Source organism: Calonectris borealis, chromosome 3 (assembly GCF_964195595.1).
Source record: "Calonectris borealis chromosome 3, bCalBor7.hap1.2, whole genome shotgun sequence".
In the NCBI taxonomy this organism is placed as follows: domain Eukaryota; kingdom Metazoa; phylum Chordata; class Aves; order Procellariiformes; family Procellariidae; genus Calonectris; species Calonectris borealis.
Window position 1 is genome coordinate 97,697,337 of NC_134314.1, and position 19,735 is coordinate 97,717,071.

Below are 19,735 nucleotides of genomic sequence, written 5' to 3' on the forward strand. Positions count from 1 at the left end.
AGGAGAAGATGAAGAAAATAAAGAGGAATTAATCTTCCTGGCAGCAAACCTAAAATTCTGGCACAGCAAATAATCTCATTGTGGTCTAACTGAGGGAGAGGCCAGTGTCGCAGTAATCCCCCCTTCAGTGACGAGGCCAGAGATCACAGAGCGCCTGTGCATTACTGCTGCACGCTCCCAGGGGATTTCACGATGGAAACCAGAGCCTGTTCCAGAATGATGCAAAAAACAATCAGGCCTCCTCCCTCCTTCAAAGCAGCCAGCCTCAGCCACAGCTCTGGGGAGGCACAAGGGCGAGAGGGACTAGAGCTGTACTCTCCAATCTCACCTCCCACTGTCTTCAAACAGGCTTCCAACCGGGACAATAGACCCAGCTGCCTCCTCCTGCAGATGGAGAACAGCAGCACCTACAGCCTGCAGAGCTACGAGCCACAGGCCCTTGATGAAAACAGCCAGCGCCCGTCCTGCGCTAAGGCAGATGTGCAATTTCAGTATAAGCCCCGTACGTCCATTGTGGGTGCGACCATGTTAGCATGGAAACCTAGATTCTCAAAGTGGAGAAATACATTTCTTGGCTACAACCAAACTGCATCCAGTGCAAATCGCTTTATGTACATGAAAAGCTGGTTTAAAGCTTGTACTTTACATTAATTTGTTCTTTCTGGCAGGCAGTACCATGGCATACAGCACCTTCTGCTGAACTACAGCTGCTCCATTGCATGCTGGCTGCTAAAACTGGGCTAAAAGCAGGCTGGAACAGGTACCCAACCCCGGTACTTTTTGAGGAGGGCCCTACACAGAGACTAAACATTCGTGAGCTTTGCTGTGACTCTGGAGGAGATGCTGCAGGTCTGCAGCAGAGGAGCGAGCAGAAGGCAGGAGTGAAGGGTAGCAGCCCAGCACATCAAAATATTACAGGCTCTGCTGGTGACAATTTAATCCCAAAATCTCAAACTATGCTGTGAAGTGGGTGTAGCCGAAACCTGGCCACACTCCTTTCTCCAGACAATTACAGAGCAAGGCAAGAGATCTCCAGAAGAGCACCAGCGAGAGCTGAAGGAGCAGGGATCAATCCAGGCTCAGCCCTACAGTCTAGGACCATAAGCCACTCACTGTTTCAGCAGCAGAGTGGGAATTGGATCGATAACAGAACAACTGTGGCAAATAATAGTTTTTGGTTTTTATTGCTTTCCTAGTAATGCCTAGTGCCTGATGGATTCTGCAAACTACCTACAGTTTTCCAAGCCATTTTCACCTATTCACTGAAACTGAAAGTCCATTTTACTGCCCAGCATCAGGGATGATAGGGGATATTTCACAAATCTTCACAATTATGAAAGTGATGACTATCCTAAATGATTTTGTATCACCACGAAACTTTCATGTCATATCCACTCCCTTTTCCAGATAATTTTTAATATGCCAAACAGAACATATTAATTTAGTATATCCTCTTCATCTATCTGTGCTGAATTTGGCCTGTTTTCTTTAATTAAGTTGAACTATCGAACACTGTCATATGAACAATAAGAAAAAGGACCTATACAAAATACAGCGACTCATCTCAAAGGGTAATAAAAGGGAAATGGAATAAACAGATTAAAAATTACATCAATATGTGTACACAGAATCAGTAAGATTACAATGTCATAAATATAGACCCTAAGGTTTTAACACTACAAACAAAAGAGCAGACATGCTGAATAATGTTTTGATGTTTGAATGTTTGTATGCTCAAGACCTAACCTTGCAATGCTTTTTAATCCTTGGTGGGTGTAAACAGGGGTTAAACACACATAATTTAATACAAGTCATGCACTTAACACGTAAGAACTTGTCCTCCATCTCAGCCATATGTGCTGAGCATGTGACTTCAGTTGTACCAATTCCAAATGTTCACAGTTAAGACTCAGACAAACCCTAATTCCCTAGCCCCAAAGCATGAGGCTTGTTTAAGCGTTAGGTTTTTTTAAAAATAAGCTTTTATATTCTTCTTGTCCAGTTTCTGAGTCTGTGAGGTTCATTTTTTTGCAAGTGTTTCTCTACATACACAAAGGTAGAAAGTTGCTTCCATAAAAAAAAAACAAAACACAAATTAAAAGGCAAGTTTCTCACATAATCATCTGATTTTGAGAGCTAGGGTTTTAAAGGAAGCACCAACTATCACGAGACTTATGATAAAATCACAAGTCAGCAGCACTCTCTGAAAGCCTCCTTTCCCCTTCCTGCCAAGATTAGCTTTGATGTCTCAGTTATTTCCATCTGACTAGATCTGTTACTGTGAACGTGCATTTACCATATAATAAAGCATCACAAGGTTTATGTTCAAATCCCAAACCAAATCACCTTCTAATAGGAATTGACACTCTTACTCAGCTTTCCAAAACCACAATAATAGCTGGCTTGATCAGGACATCTAAAAAGGATTAAATTGGGGGCGAAAGAAGGAAAAAAAAGGACTGAATCATATAATTCTTGCGGAAGTATAGTGAACTCCCATCTAATACCTTTCATGCTCGTCTCAGAGCGCTTTGTAGAAGTAAGTGGGAACCCATATCTTTGTTTTATGCATGAGAAAGCCAAGGTACAGACAAACCACAATGACACGTTCTGCAGCAGAGATGACCCTGAAGACAGATCTGGACCTCCTGACCACCAGCCCAGCAACACATGCGCACACAGCCCCGATCCCCCCTGCCTCGCTGAAGAAAATAAAACATTCCTCTCTCGCAAAAGCATGCATTTAGGATGGGAAAGCACAAATCTTGTTTCCTCACCAGAATCAGTATCGTGAGCATCCGGGAGCGTGAGATGCAGTCCGTTAGGCTTTTTGATCACCGGTGTTTCGGTCACACTACTTCCTTTCTCAGAGCCACTGTAAAGAAATAAAACCATGTTACCTGGCCACCTTTCAGCCGAGAGACAACATTCCTCTCGAAGCAGGCAATAGTTTCATCGAGCTGCCACTGGAACTGAAAACTCAAGCTTTCCAGTTGCAGGCAATCAGCTTCTTGAATGTGTTGTTTTAACACCTGCACCCTGCCAGTGGACAGGAAGCTCAGAGACAGTGGTGCCCGGCAAGGGCTCCAGGGCACATGCCAGTATCAGTTTATCTGGCTGTTGCAAGTCTTTGCAAACTACTGGACGAGGAACATGTTGGCAGCTAGAAGCCAGACTAGAGGAGGACAATCAGCAGCCCCATGCCCAGGAAGAACCACCATCCCTTGGGCTTGTCTGCAGAAGGATTTGTTCACAGGTCTGCTGTGCTGATCCTCTTGAAACAGGCCAATTACCACCTTCCACCCAGGTGCTAATTTCTTCATTTCAAAGGGCTTATTTTCTCCTCTTCCAGCTTTGTTCTGTTCAAACAGAAGAGGAAGATAAAAGCAACCACATAGCACCGCTTTATGAAAGCAAGACTATCTGGTCTGCTCTTCTACTAGACTTCTGTCCTCACAGGAGAGGTCTTCCAAAGGGAAATTCTAAAAACAAAAAAATCATGTGCCTAACAAAAAACCACTTAACGCAGATCTCCTGAGCCTTTCTGTCACCACATAGTCTGCCATTCCCCCAGGCTCAGATGGTGATGATATCTCCTCTCATCATCCATTAAGGGACAAAATATCAAAAGGAAAAGTGACTGCCCTGGCTACATTTTCTGGCACACTTTCAAGCCTGCAGCTCAGCCTTTGGACAATATTCCTCCCAGGAAACAAACTGTCAGAGTCATGATTGCTGTGGATGCCCCGCCTTCCAGCCTGATCAATCCTTTGGTAGGGATTGCACAGGATTCCCTTGAATTTGCATGAATTTAGCAGAAGAATTAGCTCGGGCCTGCTATTTGATTTTAAATATGATTATTCTGTTATCACAGAAAACAATAGCAAAGGAGAAACCAAATCTTGTCCTTCCCAACTAACAACCTAGGACTGAAAGCCACTTACTATCGTTCATCATAGCGGTAATCATATTTACAGTAGCTAATTAACCTTTTATTTGGGCTTTGGGATCAAACATTGCGGTTTCTGTTAACGGACCCTGAATTTTTGGGCATTTGACTGTTTGCACAAATCTCTGGCCTTGATTGGGCCCCCCTGTCTTCCATACTGGTTTCCACACTGATATATCATCTGAGACTATCATGTGGTGACAGATGCAAGGGAAAATTAAATTCTCTGTCCTGCGCAACTGCCTTGCCTAGCCAGGAATAGCCCAGGTGTCATTACCCTGACTGGGGGCTGCTGGTGGAACCGTAGGGCATTTCTGTCTTGCTGGTGCGTTGCGTACGCAGGAACATGGCAGCTGCATCTCAAAATATTACTCCCATGAGGCGAGCGCTGCTTTGATGCAGCAGCCATCACCACAAAATCACTGATCAGGCACACGGCTGAACGCTGGCTTATACGCTCTACTCCTGCACAAAGGACAGGTGAGGAGATTGGTGGATGGTGTAGGTTTCAGTCAGTCAGTAAAAACTGATCACAGGAGAGTAGCATTCAGAGAAGGCTTGATGAGGTGGCCTCAGTTAACAAAAATGCATCTCAATACAGTCAACATGGCCTTTAAATTGGGAAAACAGACTGAAATCCCAGCCTGAAAACCAAGTGGACTGCATTGTGCAAAACAGCCACTCCCAACGGCTTTATTTGTGATGCTGGAGAAGGGCTGAAAATGAACTGCTCCTTCAAGGCTGCAGTACAAGGCCTTCAGCCAAGAAAGCTTTTCCATGCACCACGGAAGGGACAGCAACCAGCTGATTTGCCTTCCGCATACAACACTGGAAAGGCTGACAGTGGGACACGTTGCCACTCCGCTGCCCGTGTTTTTAAAGGGTAGTTGAGACAGTGCATAAAATGGTCACAAAAATTGCCGAAGGAAACACTTGATTGTGAGAAACTGCAGAGGCACCAGTGTATCAGAGAGAGGACAAAAGGGGACCTGGGCATAGCATATGAATAGCTGCCTGGGGAGAAAATATTGGGCCCTGAAAGACTCTTTAGTCTAGCTGAGTCATAGTAAGATTGCAAACCTGGGAAACTTAGGCCAGATAAATGCAACCAAATGTAACTAAAGTGCAATTTAATTGTGTGGGCGATTAGCTACTGATTGAACTAGTAAAGAGCATTGGGTGCAACAGCTCTCAACTTCATGTAAATAAAGGCTTCTCTTTTCCAAGAGGCTCTGAAAAATGTCTGCATCCACGTCTCACTGGTAAGAATTCCCCTTAAGTTCCTTTGCAAGCCCAACCCGGAATATTTTACATATTTGTTAGCTGATACTGCTGCAATTTGCTTAATACAAGGGGCTTCCTGGGTCACTGAATCCAGTCTAAAACTGCAGGTGCCAAGTTCATTCTTGCTACCTTTAAACAGTACTTCCCAATACAAAATGCTTTATGAAGTATTTTTTGAGAAAGCCAGAAAGTCCCACTGGGAATAGCAGTGAAATACACATTAGAGTTCCTAAGAGCAAAAGCAAAGCAATTTGTTTTGTTTAGGCTTCTATGGCCAAAGCTTATCAAAAGCCTCTAAAGCTATCCCATCTTGGGTTTTTAAGTATAACAGCCAAAGCACAGCTTGGGATCCGAATGCAGTCCAAATTTATTTGTCTGTTTTCCAACATACTCTCTTCAGTCTCAGACTTGCTGCCCCCCCTTGCAAAAGTAAATCTTACTCAGTCTTAATTGTTCAGCGTGGATTTGATCAGCTTCATGAGGACTACTCATGGGTATAAAGATTATTCATGTGAGAAGTACATGATTGAATCCTTAGCTAAAAAGACTAAGGCCTAAGGAAATCAATAATTCCAGCCTGTAAGAGACCATTTCTCTGCTGCTATGTAAATACCTTGATTTTTGTGTTTGTTCTGCTGCTCATTAGCTAAACCAACAAGGAATTACTAATAATCCCTCAAGGACAACTTGTGTATAGACACGCATCATTCTGTACATATACTTCTGGTGTTTATAAAGCTTATGTAAATGCATACAGAAATTGGGGAACAATACAAGCTTCATCAGTCTGCTGTTGAGACTGTTGCCATCACGTATGCTGTCCTTCCCATCAAACACAACCTCTGTGGACATTACACATGAGAGATAAGTACAGTCTTGGGATAACATTCCCAAGACAGTTGTATAGTGGTAGGATGACTGGGACAATATCCATAGGGTGTGGGAAGGAAGAAAACCCAACCTGGTAACTTCCACACTTTCTGAAATTTTCCTTTCGGAGGGGAAGCAGATGAGAGGGAGGGAACAAACAGGGAACCCAGCACTATTTAAATGCGGATTTACTAGGGCAAGGGATGATAGAAAGATGCTGACATCCTTCACTCCTTTCCTTGCCCAGTTAGCACCAGGCTACGCAACCAGCATGCAACCACAGCATGTGATAGAGTCTTGGCCATGTCCCTTTCCTTGGCTTACTCAGTTCAGGACTGTGTCATCCCATCACATTCCTGGGTGGTGCCAACTACTGCGGACTGTGAACAATAGCTGATGGATGCTCAGACTATTGCGGGCGAAAAAAAAAACCAACTGCCCTCCCTTCTGGACATCTGAATATGGACAGAGATGTTTAGACATTCAAATCAGAAACTCTTTGTTCAAACTGCTTCTTCAATCTTAAAATCTTGAGGTTTTTTTTAAAATCACAGCTAGTAAAATCTTGCCTTTTTTTTTAATCACAGCTAGAAATATTACTTATGTTTTTTTTTAAACAGTACTGTTTATTACCCTTTTTGCAAAATAATTTAAGTATCTCTAGACAATTAAAGAAGATAACTGCATCTCCATTACGAAATCCGAATTTGTTAGACAGTGGAGAAAGCCTACCTGTGCTGTAAAACACTATATACCATCTGCCACATCTGCAACATATGTCTGCATGTCACCAGACCCTCTTCAGGTCCTTTATGTATCCATTCCAGTTTTACTTTGGTGAAGAGTAAGCTGCAAGATGAAAAAGAATAACTTCTGTTTTATTGGCATCTCATAAACGTGGAGAAGTAGTATCACTCTAGTGAGATCCTGGCAGCCAGCGTTTTTACTTGCTTTGTATGTGCAACAATAAAAGAAAACACCGTAGCACAAAACATTTCATTTGGCTCAACTTTGATTCCCCACAAGGAGATGAGCGGATTAACAATATTCCTCAGCTGCAGTCAAATTTGCGTCACAAAGCTGGCAGGACAGTGTTAAAAGCAATGCATTGCAAAGCTAACAAGGTGAAACATACAGTGAATCTCATTTTGTTTTGGACAGCATTAAAAACAGAATAAAAAGGTATTGCCATAATACATATGTCAGACTCTTTTCTTAGTCTGGCATCTTCATATTGCACCAGCTTATATAAGAAATTTCAGATAAAAAACCCAACACACTTAATATACGCAGACAATTACGTAATGGCTCGCAGGAAGGAAACGCTTTTTCTCAACCCCAGCTGGCAATCATCTCATGCCCCTAGGCGAGACAGCTGATAGCCCTTGTACATTCTTGTTCTAGGTAGTGTAACTGCTGCTACTATTCTTATACCTAGAGAATACGTACTTGCACAGACCACTGGAATTCAGCAGAATTAGGTCAAGCAGAGGTTAGAAGACAGATTCGGCAATGACACAACCTACCACTTGCTGCTAGCATGGCTTTTAACACTATCCTTCACAACATCCATTTTTTTTTTTTGATTGCCAAGATGATTGAATTTATTTCTTATTTACTAACGTAAATTTACTTCTCTGCTTTAAATGTTTTCATAAAGTCCAAGATCTACACATTTTGAATTAGTTCAATATGGCTAGCGATTAATCCATTGGATGCACATACATGTACATACATGCACACAACATTAACAGCTGAATGTTAAAAATTCTAAAACCAGTTTTGTGAACGTGACTTGCAGGCTCCTGGGAAATCCAAACAACTTCAGAAAGAGACAACAGCAACTGCATAGATGATGTTAGCGAAGACTTGCAGCTGAATAAGAGATCCTTCCCTTGCAATAATTGGAAATCTGTAGCCAAGACTCGGTGGTGCGTATCTACAGTAATGTGCCAAAATGGCAGTCCCATTCTGCACTGACAAACATTAGGGTTTTGGGGGCAGGGGAGGGGGAAGTCAACAAAATGTAGCCCAACTATATCAACTGCTATAGGGATGTCTGCTCATGGCCGCTGCTACAGTTTGATCTCACAGGACAAGCAGTCAACTAAATTCCCCAGGTACAAACTTAGGCCAGGAAAGGAAGATCAAGATTCATAATCAAGGGAATTTGTCTTTATAAAACACCTTTCCTCTTTTACATCCCTACTCTATGTTTACCGTTGATTTTCTTGTTACTGATCTGAGCAAAACAAATGCTAATAAAAACATCCCCAGCTCTTGGAGATGCTGACCCCCTAACTGAAAGGAACTGACATCATGATTCAGGTAGTTATTTTGGGGCCAGATCCACAGACTGATCAAAAATTTTGCTGGGACAAAGAATATGACAGTGGACGCACTCTTAACAAACTAAAAATGAGACTGAATTCAAAGGAGTGGTTAACAATGGAAACTGGCCAGTGATGCATGCTGCTCTGTATCCCTTAGTTAACTGGGCTCATAAGGACAAAGCTTTAATACAACGGAATATAGAATCAATCACTTAGGAGCAAGGAATACATATCGCACCAGAAAGATGGGAGGTTATACCCTGGAGTGTAACAGTATTATAAAAGACAGCTTCATGAACGTGAAGTTCCTGAACAACAATGCAGCCAAGAGGTCAAGCAATCCTTAGCATCCATATACGGAAGCACAATCAAGTAGGAGCTGGAAGATGTGGTTACTCTTGTTCACAGCATCAGCAAGACGCTTACTACAATCCTGTTTCTAGTTCTTGCTCTTTAACTCCAAAAGAAGACTAAAAATGGGATAAAGATCAGAAAAAGGTTATGCAAGTGATCTGAGGGCTAGAAAAACATATTTCATCAGAGGCTTAAGAAGCTCAGTTTATTTGGTTTAACTGAGAAGAGGCAAAGAAATTATTTTGCCCAGCCTGCGAGCACCTACATGGAGAAGTATCTAATTGTGAGTCTTTGATCTAAAAGAAAAGGTGTCAGAAAATCCAAGGATTTGTTGGAAGCTGAAACTAGTCAAATGGAGATTTATAAGTAAATGTAGATACTCAACTATCAAAGCAAATAATCTTTGCAGCAACTACCTTGTGTGCACAGTAAATTCTGTAGTCTTTAAAGCCTTTTCAGCAAGACAGGATAACATCTGGAAAGCAACGCTAATGCACAAATAGAAGTTATGGGTTTTGATGCATAGGCTCGTGAGCAAGCTTCTTTGGACTGCACTGTGCAGAGGGGTGAGACTGCATCATCGCCTTCCTTCTGGCAAGTAATCTATTAAAAATATTCTACTAGTCCAAGAAACTACCACATTGAACAATCTATGCTATCTTAAGCATACAGAATATTTTTTAAACCACTACAAACTTTCAAAATGAAAGACCTTCTAAAGCATTGTAGGACCCTCCTTGCAGCAGAAGAGTGGTGGTCAAGGAGCCTAAGGCCTAGAGAAGAGAATAGTCGTATTGCATCCCTGAATAACTCCACGCTTTTGAACGCTGTAAGATACTACTCAATATTAATGAAATGGAAGAATATAGGAATGAAGAATCTGTTAACAGGCAAACTACTATACAGGAGGGATATATTAAGGGTTCCTCCTCCCTTTCACATTAGTAGGGTTATAGATGGCTTAGTTATCTGCAGGCAATTAAAATCATTACATCGTATATTTAAACATTGCACTTAAACATTAAAAAGACAAACACATTAAGTTCTTGTCTCCATCACTCTGATGCTTAGTGTTTACAGCGAGTATACATCAACTTCTTTGGATGAAGATGCAACGAAACTAGCGAAACATAGAAAAAAGCAAATCTCTCACAAAAACATAATGAAGTCTCAGCAGAATATTATCACCAGTTGTAAAGCACAGGCACACAAAAGTTTTAAAAAAAAAAAAAGTCATGCAACTTTAGCAACTGTCTGCAGTGCAACATGAACAGATCTGAGAGATACCATGCACTGTTAGCTGTTGCGGTAATTCACCTTCGGAATAGTGCTATTCACATTATCGTGCAATAATATAATGAACTAAACCAAAAGGCAAATGGGAAGAATGTAAGTGGCAAAAGGAATCATACTGACAAGAGAAGGAAACAATGCAATAATTAAAACGTGGAAATAAAATCAGTACATTAGGCTGTATATGCTATATGCTGTTTGTATTTCTCAGCTTCTAGTAAGTTCTGTAAATGCAAAAACAGATAAATAAAAATATAGGGAAAACACTGGAGTGAAGTGGGTGACAGTATCACTTATCTCGAACTTACCATTTTATTACTGAGATAGCACTCTTGCTACAAATAAATATAACGGGTATTGTGTCATATCAGTGTCTGTGCACAACTCTCAGGGACATAAATAAAAATTACGTATGCACAGATCTCACCGTATTTTCTTAGTATAATTTTATTATACTTTTGTATGATGATTGTAATACTAAGCAGAGCAGACTCTTAAAAGAGATTCAGCATATAAAAATAGCCCCAAGATTATCAATACAGTCATTGGTAATTCTGTTAGCCTCTGGAAATGAAAACAGAGTGATTTGGGCTAAAGCAAACATACAAATTCCCACTACATAAGCATAAAAAAAGAGAGAAAAAAATCCACAAATCATTCTTGTAATGTGTATAATTTCAGGGACAGTAACATTGGAAAATAACCACTGCGTACTCTTGATACTGGACGCTAAGCTCCCCCTCAGGACAGGTTTTCTTTTATCATCTCTGTGGACAGTACGCAAAGGCTTCTATTCCCTTGATCTAACGTCAGGTTACTGCACAAGCAAACATACATATCTATCACAGAAACATTAACTCTGGCAAATTAAAATCTGCATACAGTTGACTTTGCTGCGATATGAAGCTCTGAAAATTCAAACTTAGGTTTCCCAAGCACCAAAATTTCAGTAGTATAAATGATATAGATATCACTATAATATGCCATGCATTGACAAAAAATTAGGGACTGGAATACTGGAAGGCGTATGAAAATTTTCAGCGGAAAGCAAGCTACTTTAGTTGATTTCAGGAGGTATTCAACATTTGTCTTCATTAAGACTGATTTCAGCTGCTGATACTCACCATGTCTCATGGCCTGGCCAAATAAAATACCTAGTCGTCCTGAAAGTCTTCTAATCCTATGCAGCTAAATGCTCAGCCTTTAAGTTCTTTAATACTACCCATGAAGAAAAGAGGTAGTTCTTTCCTATCATTGGCAATCTAATTACTGAGGTTTAATAGTTAATACTTACTATCAGGTTTCACATGTACGTGTGGTATACTATGAATGTTTATAAGCACATCTGTGGAAGAAGTTGTAAGTTGCTATGTTTAGTAATAACCTATTGACTACTTTATGGATGCTATAGGACTATAAAAAGATTTATTAATCAGTTAATTATTGGGACTTTTTAAAGCTGCTTTAAAATGGAGTTTTTAGTATCAAATGTAGCCCTTTAACTACACATTTATACAGCATCACAATGGGATCTCTGTGCCCTATCATCTGACAAGCAATAAATAATGCTAGTACTATAACAAACAATAACACATTCCACTCATTTCAAGGTTGAGAGACTAAATTAGGAATAATGAGTATTATGTAGTCATTTATCTATCTGTTTTGCCATTCACTGGCTGCTTATAACCCCTCCAGTTTTTCAGAGCTTGTCAGCAGCTGCTCAAAGACCCACATGTCTTTGAGCTTTAGGAGATCAGGGCCATCATTCCCCAAAGTCTTTCATTACTGACCCAGATTTGCCTACCTACCCACACAGCTGCTGGGTTATTTTGGATTTTGAATACAAAAGGAAACAAAACAAAACACCAAACCCAGCAGCAGTATGTCCCAATTCAGAGAGACAATTGTGTACATTAGCATAAAGATACTGAACTTCTGCAACTAATATTTGTACTTTGTTTCTTTCTTTCATTAAATGACAGGATGCATGTGCCTGTTTGTGTGTTTACAGACATTCGCCTGGAGAGAGAAACCAGAATCCTAGTCACAGCTCCGAGGACAGCAAATGCACTTTATCCAATGACTGACTGATGGGGTGTTGGAGCAGCATGCAAGTGCCACTGGACAGCAGAGTCCAGCTCACCCTCCTACCTCTTTGAAGCCCAGATAAATATTCAACATCAGCTCCAATGAAAAGTAGGGGAATCCCACAACCTGGACGGGTAGATGGCCCGAGGATGCTCTCTGAGGAACTGGGAAGCATGGTTTCAAACCCCCAACACTTCGATCACTGAACTCTTGAATTAGTTTCTTCCCCTTTAAGGCAACGGATGCAAAAGGAGGATACAGGTCGATACAGGATATAGACTGATCTACCAGAGCTGGAAAGAGGATGGAGGAGATAAGAAGAAGGATCAAAGTTTTGGAACACTTTTGATATATGGAGATAATAAATAGACTTCTCAGCCTGGAAAAGAGGCTGAGAGAAGAGACGACAGATTCATAAAATCATGAATAGCACGAAGAAGATCAGGAAATCAAAGCAGTCTGTATCGTTTCAAATGAAAGAAGTAAGAAATATCCAATACAGCAATCAAGCAGTAGATTTAAAATGAGCAAATGAAGTGCTTTTTCATACAGCACAAAAGTAGAGTGCAAAACCCATTGCTACAGGATGTTCTGGAGCAGACACATAAATAGGTTCAAAAAGGGATTAGATAAATTCACGGATGACAGGCCCATCAAGGGGCATTAAACACAACCTAATGCAACCTCTGGCTCTGAAAGCCTCTGAACCACTCAGCTGACAGAAGCGAGGATGACATATGAGGGGTAGGATCATCCTACTGCCACGTTTCTACATGCTTTTCCCTTTGCACTCACCAGATGCCCTGCTGAAGACAGACAAGCCCTTAGTTTGATCAAGAATGGCCATTCTTACATTTTGATATGGAAGAAATATGATTGCAGCCCCTGTTCTCTTTATAACCCAGATTGTCTGGTCTTGTTTTATCTGCCAGTACGAGAGGATGGTGTATCTGGAACTGTAGTATATTCACAGCAAATTAGCTGCTCAGTTTATCCGTTGCTGAGTTTAGCCTCAGTGGTGAGTCACCTATACAAGCCAATTAGTTCATGTATACTCTTTCACCATAACCATGATGGTTTCATTAACCTTCCTGGAGCACCTGCTAAAGCCCTAGTCACATTATCAGTAAGAAGGTTGGCAAAATTGGAAAGCTGCTTTTTGTTGAAATCTTCTGCATTTTTGTTGAAAAAAATCAACATCCAAGTTGCTGTCTTCTCAAATAACTCAGTGCTTCTTGCAGTCTCCTGACATTTAAGGGCACATTCTCTAGTTAAATTAATGCCAGCAGCGCTGACTGCAACCTCCTTTTATAACTTCATGCTGTGCCATGTTATCTATCACTTTCCCTACAAAAATAAATTGATCATATACTTTTACAAACATACAGTCCTTTTTTTTATGACTCCCTGCCCATTTACCCCCCAATATGAACAAAAAATAAAAACAAGCAGCCTGGTAGCATGTCCAAAGAACTGTCGGCTTCATCTTTCCAGCCCAGGAAAACTAGCAGACTCAGAGCTGACATCACCTTTAGAAGAATGTCCTGGTCAGAGCCCCAGTCTTGCATGACAACAGCAATTCAGCTAATGTTGCTCCAGGAACTACGACTGCAACAGCACAACACAAGGTGACAACAGCTTTCAGAGAGGTAGATTCTAGACTATTTAAAAGTTTATACGATGAAGACAATTTGCTAGGCTTAGCCTCATGACACAAGGCATCTAGAAGGCTCCTGCACATGGAGTAGGAGGGAAACAGAAGAAGCGGTTATCAGAAAAGCTAGTATCGCAGCCCAACCTGTCAGCGAAACACAGCAAAAGCAAATGACCGGCCACTTGCAGGTCTCAGCTCTGTGTGTTTTTTCTTGGATTGCCTTCTCCTGTAAGCTGCGGCATGCGCCTGATGGCAGAAGGGCCTCCTGTCAGTCAGGTGAAGGTCCTGCCGATGGACTACGTTACATATCTCTGCATGGACCCAAACGTCACTTCCCAAGACAAACATGTCTGCAGCCAGTGCAGCAACCTCATGCCTCTATTTCAGTGTTCCGTTCCATCAGATTCACTTGTGATGCAGAGGGCAAATATGAGTCAATATTGATGTGGCCCATCCAGAAACTGCCACTTACATTGGAAGGAGGTCTTGTAACAAACCCACTTTATCCGCTAAACTGAGGCAGGTTGTCACTTGAAGGAAAAACAACAACTAAGTAATAGTCTGCTGAAAGAAAAAGCACACTGGTTTGCTGGGGGGGGAGGGGAGGAAAAAAGCACTGAAAGTCTTCCTTGTCTTCACCTTTCTTCAGAATCAAGCCATATCTAGTCATACCCAAGAAAAGAAGGCACAAAAAAGGGTGATCAGAATTATTGTCTCCTTTCCTTTTAGTTAGATCACTCATTTTGAATCCCAAATTCAACTTGTGGTATTTTGCTTTTTGTTAAGAATGTAATTGTCAGTAGAGCTGATAAAACCCCTTCTCTCACCCTGTGTTACATAGGATCCTTTGGGTGATACACCCAAAAAGAGTTTTTATCTTCTTCTCACCCTGATGAGGAACTGGCAACAAAATCATTTTGTGCCATCACAAATCATATGCATTTCAGTTCCACATCTCGCCGGAATAAAGACAAAAATAATTTTCACAATTATAAGTTTTACAGCAAAATCTGGAAAAAAAAGTTTCCGGTTTTGCTATGCAGAGTGTTTACATCAACTTTTTAAACATAATTTCCCCCTGTGCATTAGACTTTTCCTTGCAACACTTCAGAAGATATTAAACTGAAGTTTAATTTGCAAATATACCCCCCATGTTGTTTTGTGGATTGTTTTTTCTCTGACAGGCTCCAACTACACAGAGTACTTCCCATTGCACTGGACACTGCACGAGCACATTTGAAAACCAGGGCCAGGTCTCAAACATGCAAGGCTAGGAGCTTAGAGGTCTACCTCCTATTTAATTTAAATCATAAATTCAGTAGGAGTTCAATGCATAGCTTCTCCAGCAGATCTGAGCCCTGGCACTTAAATTCAGGTGACTTTGTGGTGCAGTATCTCATTTGTGGGTGGAAGCGGACACCTACATGGCAACATGCAATCTCAGGAGTGTACTGGAAACCACGGTCCACTGCCTTTTGCCTGTGTAGCCAATATCCTATAGCTTGGGCTGGGACCATGGGAGAGCCGTGCTCCATTTCTTGCTTTCCCATGGCCTCTTGGCCTGTCTTGGGCAAGTCACTTCAGCTCCCTGTGCTTCAATTCATCATCATCGCCTTCCCCATATCCTTTACATTTAATCTCTTAATACTGGTGCTCTCAACTTCAGAGTTATTTGTGGACAGGAAGGAAAGCAGGTTGAGTTCCTCTGTAACTGACATAACTTTTAAAACATTTTCTCATCTGTTGGGCTTGATTCTTCAGAATTTCATTAGATGTGCCCCCGGGTAAATCCAGCTAGCCCTTATTAAATGGGAATTCATTCGGAAAGGCAGAGTTGAGAACTATCATGCTGTCACAACCACTGGAATAACTCTTGATTTACAGAAATGGAAAAGGAAGCCAAGCCTAGGGTCTCTATTTGCTGAGCTGAGATCCTACCAGACATGAAAAGAGCATTAACGGGACAAAGCTGAAGTAATTAATATGCTGCCAATACTTCCTATCCCCAAGACTGCAGAACTAGATGCTTCACTTACACTTCTAAACTGTTGTTTTTCAGAAAAGCTTCTAGGACATGCAGTTTAGGCAGCTTTTAGAGGAAAGGATACCAGGATTCTGGCTAATAAAGTAACATTTGACATCAACCTCCAAGTCACCTCAATCTGCAATCAAGAACATACCTTCTGTCTGGAAAGATATGCCAGAATCCTAATTCACATTTAAAACAGAGTGAAATACCTTCTAATTAACCCAGAGTCAAGGTAATAAAAAGTGATAGCATACTCATATTATGGTTGTATAAATAATGCAACAAAATACAGTAAAGCAGACCCCTCCACACCCCCAGGATTAATAAAGCATTTCTACCCAACTTGACACATTTATGGAATCTTGCATGTTACTGATACTTGGAGCCAACAGTCTGAAACTGCATCACACCCCCACTGTATTAGTAGGTTAGAACCATACAAAATTTGGCTTTGGTATAAAAACAACGGGCTTAGTGTAAAATAAGCTTTTCTTTTTTGAAATGCATTACACAATGTTGTTAAATGGACCTCACTCTTTCTATCATTTTATTTTGGGGCAATATAATTTAAGCCACTTTCGCACTACTCCAGCAAAGCACTTATAAAAGGTCTTCATCTTTAAGCATATGAGTAGTCCTGCTGAAGTCAACAAGAAGTCAATTATTCCTCTACTCAGAATTAAGTGTGTGCTTAAGAACCTTGGTAGATCCAGCTCTTTATGAGGAGGATCACAAGAGTCTCTTTTAACTGCTTAACTTTGCAGAGGACAAAGCACAAACGTGAGCAACACGAGAAGGGCCAGAGTCTGCTGATATTTAGTGCTACCTGCATGCCTCAGCAGAGGTGAAAAAGACAGAAATCCGTTTGCCAAACACCACTGAATTTCACTACAGGATACTGGTTCTAGGGCGTGTGTGGGCATGTTTCAACCTATGTTCTGGCTAAGACAACCCACCATGTAGTTATGACAGTTCAGAGGCAGTACTTTTTATAAGATGAGCTTGTTCAGTGAGATATGGAGGAGCAGGTTTCTATGCCAGCCTGAAAAAAGATGGGGAAAGGCAAGCTCAAAAGATGAAAGAAGAGACAGAAGTGAAGACAGACAAAAGCTCCTTCATTTCAGAAAAAAACACAACCTAGAAAAAAACCTGTGTTGCGATAAGTAGACAGAAAACTGCTAGCTTCACCAAAGAAAATCCTAGAGAAAGAAATGAATATTTTGCTACCAGCAGGAATCATATTTGTCTAAGTCTGCAAAGCAAAACCATGATGTAATTGCAGTCTATGTTAGCACCAGCGCCAGCTGAACACAGATAGCGCAGTAACAGCAGCAGGAAGACACAGGAGCATGACCTTTAACGCAGAGCCAGCAATCAGCGTACAGACCCGGGTCTGTAATTCAACAGCTAGATGTGCTAAAGATTGTCCTACTGCAGTTTCAGTCAATCCTTCACTGGCACGATTAAGTTAACCTAACAAAACCTGCGCTCACCATTTGGCTTGACACAGCACACTGACTTACAAAAATAAAATTGTATTCATGGTAGTGCTGGGTTGCTTTTTCACCACAAACAGTGGTTTTGGATATGCACTAAATTCCTTGTAATGTTCCTTTATAGTTACTTCATCCTGTACAAAGTTAATTGCAGAGTCAGGACTTGTAGCCCTTAATCCCCCTCGGGTTTGAGACCGTGCAGACTGGCTTTGGCAACGATGGCACTCTTTGTCATGTTGTTACCCTCCCACACAGTACGGGTTTCCCACAGATCTCAGGCAAGCTGGCTGAACTAATCTCATGATAGCTCTCCTTAACTATTACTCTGAGACAAAATCAAACTCAGGATATAACAGTGAACAGCTCTGTATGTTTCCAGTCATATTGAAAGAGGTCACCATGATTTAAATACGCACTGGAAGCACAGTCCAACTGACTGTATTTTTTAATAAATCCAGCTTCTTCAATATATGTAGACACTCCTCTCTGAGTTAAAGTATGTGCGCAGCCACTTAAGCATTTCAGTTTAACCTAAATATTTTTTGTTTTCTTGGCACAAATATAATTAAACATAAAACAATTCTTTAGATTTTCTTCCTAAAAATTTCCCAACTATACACATCAACCCAAGGATACTGCCTACTTACAGAACCCAGTTCCACAGCTTGCATCCTTGACTACTACTTCCACACAAGGTTTTCCTAGCAGAGAGGTGTGCCCAGTTCAGCTTAACACTAATATAGTTCAGGATCTTGCAGGCTTTATTTTAAAGGTGAAACTTCATTTCTTAGCCTTGCTGGAAATGGTAACTTCACTGTTGCACGTATGACTCCAGCAGGTGCACCTGACACTGTACAAATAAGCTGAGTCACTGCTCATGAGTAACAAAGAAAAATCAACAGTCTCCCAACCTGTCAGAAATACCTAACAAATTTCAATTAGAACTGCCAACAAAAACTAAAAGCCTCAGAGAAAGGTGAGAAATAGATGCATGGTTAAAAAAAAACAAAAATAAAAAGAGAATCCATGGCAGATTGAGCCTAAAATCAGATTAATGGGTTATTTTTCGGCAGTATCTATTACACCCCAATGTGACAGGTCTTCCAGATGTGCTGAGAAAAGACGACACAATATTATAGTTTCCAAGCCCTGCACGTGTGGTTAAAGAAAATTCTTTGGGAAAACATGCATAGTTAATACATTTTCAATGTTCAAAAATAGCAATATTTGGCCTTCTTTCAATAACAGCCTGAAAACACACCTCAGTGTAAAACTGCAAATACAATTCAAATGCTGGATAGAATAAAACAGGCTTGATTGTTGAAAAACAGTCTCATTCATACAGCACAGTGAAGGTGATAGGATTAGTGGTTTTGGATTTATTTTTGGGTTCTTCATGCACAGATTACTGGAAGGCTTTTTTTTTTTTTTTTTTTTTTTGGAGAAACAGTCCAGCACTTAGCAACCCTTGACCTTTACATATTTTTAACGCCACAGTGCTTTATAAAACTGAACTCTGTTCCAAAAGTTAGAGCTAACAGCTGCAATGAAACAGGTAAAAGGAACTAAACATTCAAGGCCAGAGAGTCAGCTGAAGGGAATCAGCTCTGTTCAACTGAAATGAATGCATTTTTGCCTTTTTAAACTAGCTGCGGATTTGGCACTCAACCTTCAGGTCAGAAAAGCTCAGGCAGGCTGTCTTCAACTTCCTAAAAATGAGCATGCATCAGATAAACACAGAAATTAAGTGCAGGGTCAGTGCAGTTTTATCAGCTTGTACCAGCTGACTTCCTGCTTTATCCCTTTAAGTAAACCATTCATTTGCAGAATTCTAGCCTGCAAATTTAAAAAAAAAAAAGAAATGAGTGGCTTGAAACACTCCCAGTGCCTCATTAGGAAAAAAAAAACCAAAAAACCACCCCGTTCAGTTCTTCCATAAGGATCCTGCAACTGAAGAAATGAACAGAAGTGATGACGAATAGCAAGCCCCAATTTTCATAGGGAAAAGCTTTATACTTTCCCTTCTCCTTTGTGGAGAGAAACCCCGTGTGGAAACGCCTGGCTTCTGCAGGGCTGACAGTTGTGCGGGGCTGCGGCGCCAATTGGCAGAGCAGCCCTGCAGCAGAGCAGCAAGGTGCCCGAGGTCAGACTCTGCATCTCTGCTTCTCTGGACTGAACTCCTTCGCACCCGCTCCTGCTGACAGGACACAATGAAATCCCCGTGTTTATTCTGTTTCACATATCCTGTTAATTCAGTTGAGAGGTCTCTGCAGAATAAGAGATCACAGCACACTAGGATAAATCACAAGTCTGTATTTATAATCTTTGCCTTCTGGTAAGTTAGCAGCATGTACCAGTTTTTCCTTGAAATAAGTCTGAAGG

At 41.0% G+C, this 19,735-nt stretch overlaps 1 protein-coding gene across 4 annotated transcripts in view; it reads right to left on the minus strand.

Annotated features, from left to right (window-relative positions):
* Positions 1-19,735, minus strand: part of TTC7A (tetratricopeptide repeat domain 7A) — a 181,827-nt gene that overhangs the window by 54,874 nt on the left and 107,218 nt on the right. For all 4 annotated transcript variants that reach the window (XM_075146847.1, XM_075146846.1, XM_075146845.1 and 1 more), the window contains 2 exons: positions 6,836-6,952; positions 2,778-2,875 (listed from right to left, as the gene is read on the minus strand). In XM_075146847.1, the coding sequence (XP_075002948.1) occupies positions 2,778-2,875; positions 6,836-6,952 (215 nt within the window). The remainder of the gene's footprint in view (positions 1-2,777; positions 2,876-6,835; positions 6,953-19,735) is intronic.